This window comes from Sinocyclocheilus anshuiensis, unplaced genomic scaffold, assembly GCF_001515605.1.
Source record: "Sinocyclocheilus anshuiensis isolate Anshui unplaced genomic scaffold, SAMN03320099.WGS_v1.1 scaffold394, whole genome shotgun sequence".
In the NCBI taxonomy this organism is placed as follows: domain Eukaryota; kingdom Metazoa; phylum Chordata; class Actinopteri; order Cypriniformes; family Cyprinidae; genus Sinocyclocheilus; species Sinocyclocheilus anshuiensis.
The window spans coordinates 710653-714604 of record NW_015542343.1 but is presented as its reverse complement, the minus strand read 5'-3'; the positions used below and the strand labels follow the sequence as shown (position 1 = coordinate 714604).

At 34.9% G+C, this 3952-nt stretch overlaps 1 protein-coding gene across 1 annotated transcript in view; it reads right to left on the bottom strand.

The window, feature by feature from the left end:
• Positions 1-3952, bottom strand: part of cog3 (component of oligomeric golgi complex 3) — a 35074-nt gene that overhangs the window by 6218 nt on the left and 24904 nt on the right. Inside the window, exons 18-19 of the mRNA XM_016489780.1 lie at positions 1490-1578; positions 1203-1337 (exon numbers count right to left, since the gene is read on the bottom strand). Of these exons, the coding sequence (XP_016345266.1) occupies positions 1203-1337; positions 1490-1578 (224 nt within the window). The remainder of the gene's footprint in view (positions 1-1202; positions 1338-1489; positions 1579-3952) is intronic.

Sequence of the window (3952 nt, the reverse complement as noted above, 5' to 3'; positions counted from 1 at the left end):
TATATACTTATTTTACATAATGAAAATAAACCACTGCACTAAAATAAAGCACAGGACTAATACAATTTCATCACATTCGTACGTATTTTTTTTTTCACCGTTACTGATTCCAAATTATATATAAAAAAAATTGTAGTTAGTAACATTATCCTTTACATTGCACATTTCAGGTAATATAATCAGACTACTTTTTGATTACTTTTAGATTACTTTGGATGTAACGTGTTTATCACATTGATTTAAATAGGAAAATCTTGTACCATATTGATATGAAAATACAAGGAGACAATACATACATGAAGTACAATAAACATTACATTGCGTCAAGGTTTAGGAACTGCAGTGGGTTTCTGAGTTTAATGGAAAGCTAATTTAATAAATTAAATCATAAAAATGTTAAACTACATCTTTCAATCAAAATTAAAACACTTAAAGGTCCCATGACATGCTGCTTTTTGGATGCTTTTATATAGGCCTAAGTGGTCCCTAGTACTGTATCTGAAGTCTCTTTCCCGAAATTCAGCCTTGGTGCAGAATTTCAGCCACTACGAGCCAGTCCCACAATGAGCTTTCCTTAGGACGTGCCGTTTCTGTGTCTGTAGCTTTAAATGCTAATGAGGAGGAGAGAGGCGGGGCAACTGCCATGCTTCGCTCTTTTGCAAGCCATGATGTCTCTCGAGGAAAAAAAAATATTGCGCTCGCCTCGCACGGTAGTAGCTCATTTTCTCATGGGTGGGCCAAATTCTCTGGGCGGGCAAAGCAGAGAAAGGGGAGGTAACCTTTCCCCGTATGACGACATAAAGGGAAGACTCCAGATTGGGCCATCTGAGCTTTCATTTTCTCAAAGGCGAAGCAGGACACCCAGGGCTCGGTTTACACCTATCGCCATTTCTAGCCACTGGGGGACCATAGGCAGGCTAGGGGAACTCATATTAATGTTAAAAAACCTCATAAAGTGACATTTTCATGCCATGGGACCTTTAAAATATGAAATATTACACCTGTTTACCTGCTAGTCACGTGACAATGTGAATAATATGTAAATATGTAATCCATAAAAAAAGTAAATGTAATCTGATTACTAGTATTTAAAAATATTACATTTTTGGAATCTGATTACGTAATCCAGATTACATGTAATCGGTTGCCGACCCATAATGCACTGCAGGTGCGGGAGTGAGAATTTCCGAGTGAATCCTGACCTTGGTGAGAAACTCCTCCAGGTTTCCCACAAACATGTGCGTCTGCTGCTGTATGAACTGCTCACAGCTGGACTTCAGGTGCCGGTCCACGTCTTTCTTCGAGTCGATGTAGTGCTCTTTTATCTCCGGCGTACCCTGGTGTGAAAGCATTAGCTTATGATGAACGATTCAAATGCAAGCCGTTAATCATTCACTATGGATCTGGAGTCAGGTGCGAGGGTCTGAGACTCTGAAGAGCAGAAAAGACCCACCAAATGGAATGAATGAATAAATAAAGCTGATGTTACCTGCAGTAGAAACTCAAGGATAGCGTTATGGCTGTTCAGACGGAAGAAGTTGGGCACAGCCTTGGGGTTGAGGATTTTGAAAGCAGCGTCTGAGGATGGAGAAAAACAAATGTTGCTCTGCCATCTGGTGGAGCTTTACTGCTATTACACGCACATTTCATCAATTTTACAGTCAATACATACGCTGCTCATCCTTAATTCCAGTATCGGCTCATTGTGCAATTCATTGTTTCTTTTCTGTGAATTTCATTCAAGTATTTAAAAAAGGACACCCTGGACTTTTCTAATATAACTTTTCTGCTTGGTTTTTAAAGACCTGACATATTTCAGCAATTTGTGACAAAAAGACAATTTTCATCTGATATTCGGAGCCGAATTACAGGGGGGTAAAAATGACTATAGAATAGTACAATACACAAAAGTCCTTTTTTCCCCAAATTTTGCATGCCTGTATTAAAGATATCTCGATATCCTTTTAGATTCTAACTTTTCTTTTGGTATCTTCATTTTTAAGCCCCAATATGGTCCATTTCCAGAGATATGTGGACCTTAATGTGGCCCCGACTATTTTGTAGAAGAGGGTCAAAATGACCTGAGCCAATTTGCAGGCTTTGTAAACGACGTTAGAAAGATGGCAGAATCATTACTTTATTTTTACACAGATTGGTAATTCTATCAGTAAAATCTGTTGACTTTAGAAATTGCATTATATTCTAATGGTGAACAATTAAAATTTTGTGTGTATTTTTCTCCAAAGTTTGCATGCCTGTAACTCAAGAAGCATTAAAGATATTTTAATATCCTTTTATACTTTGGTTCTTAAGAAACGTTTCTGTTGGTATCTTCATTTTTAAGTCCCAATATGGTTCAGTTACAGAGATTTGGGGATTTCAATGTGTGCTGATACTTCTGTCTGTTTATTGCAATCACAATTACCATTATTTATGGTCCCTAGCTAGAAATATTGATTTTGATCTTTGACTTTAGCAAGTTTTGTTGCATTATATGCCAATAGTGACCATTCAAAAAAATGGCAAAAAGCACTTTTTGTCTATTTTTTTTCCCCAAAGTTTGCAGTTTGCATGCTTGTAACTCAAGAAGCATTAAAGGTATCTAAATATTCTGGTCTATTAGTAAATTCTGTTGACTTTAGAAATCTTTGTTGCATCGTATGTCAATGGTGACTGTTCAAAAATCGGGGGGGATAAAAAAAAAAAAAAAAAAAAAAAAAACATTTGTGTGTTCAAATATGTTTGTAACTCAAGAGTTTTCAAAAAAGGGGGGGGAAAAAAAAAAAAAAAAAAAAAAAAAAAAAACATTTGTGTGTTCAAATATGTTTGTAACTCAAGAAGTATTAAATATAATTTAATATCCTTTTAGAAACGGGTTCTTAAACTTTTCTGTTGGTATCTTCATTTTTAAGCCACAATATGGTTCAGTTTCAAAGATATGGGGATCTCAATGTGGCTCCACGAGTAAGATGAAACATTTTCAGTAGTCAAAAACTAAATGTGGGTCACTTTGCATACAGCTGATACTTTTAAAATCACCATTTTATCACAATTACCACTATTTATGTTTGTCTTCATAAAAAAATTAACAAAATCAAAAATTTTAAGTTTCTGAAATGTAATTTATTTGACATTAAATATTTTAACATTAGTTACTAGGGCTGGGTAAAAAATATTGATATCTCGATTTTAATCGATTCACATTTTTATGGAACAATATCGATTCTTAAATCCCAAGAATCGATTAGTCTAGCCTGTTTTCAGTTAATGGACGGAACGTTGAAGGGCACTTCCCAACCAATAAATCGCAATAAGCATTGTGCTTTGGTACTTTTAATATGAAACAAAGTCTCAGATTTCAAATTCTGTCCATTGCATTGCCCTCCACATTAATACCAGTTTCAGCACAAAATAAACATGACTAAACATCTGAAGGTAAGTTAAAAGAAAGTACAACTTTACAATCCGTATCCTGTCTCATGTAATCTCTCAATCTGTGTTTCAGCCGCGCAAAGATGTCAATATAACGGCTTGTAAACAATGTCACGTAACGTCACATTTACCTCAGAAACAAACATATTCTGTGACCATAAACTTATTATTCAGCTAGAAAAATAAACTGTAGAGAGGGGCATTTTGCTAAATATATGCCCCATATAATATATTCATTGTAACTTTTACTGTTCTTCGATGTTTAATTTATACTTAACTTCATTAAGTGTAATTTAAGCAATTCAAGCCTAAAAAATCAGTCAGTTTCAACCTTCAATATTATAGTAATGTAGTACCAACTGACTCTCATGTATATTTTACAGCATAAGTTAAAATAATTTTTTTCCTTGAGAAAATTTGGCATGTGTACCTGATATATATATACAAAATAATCGATATTGAATCTAATCGAATCGCAAGCTTGTGAATGAGAATCGAATCGTGAAATTTGTGTCAAAAC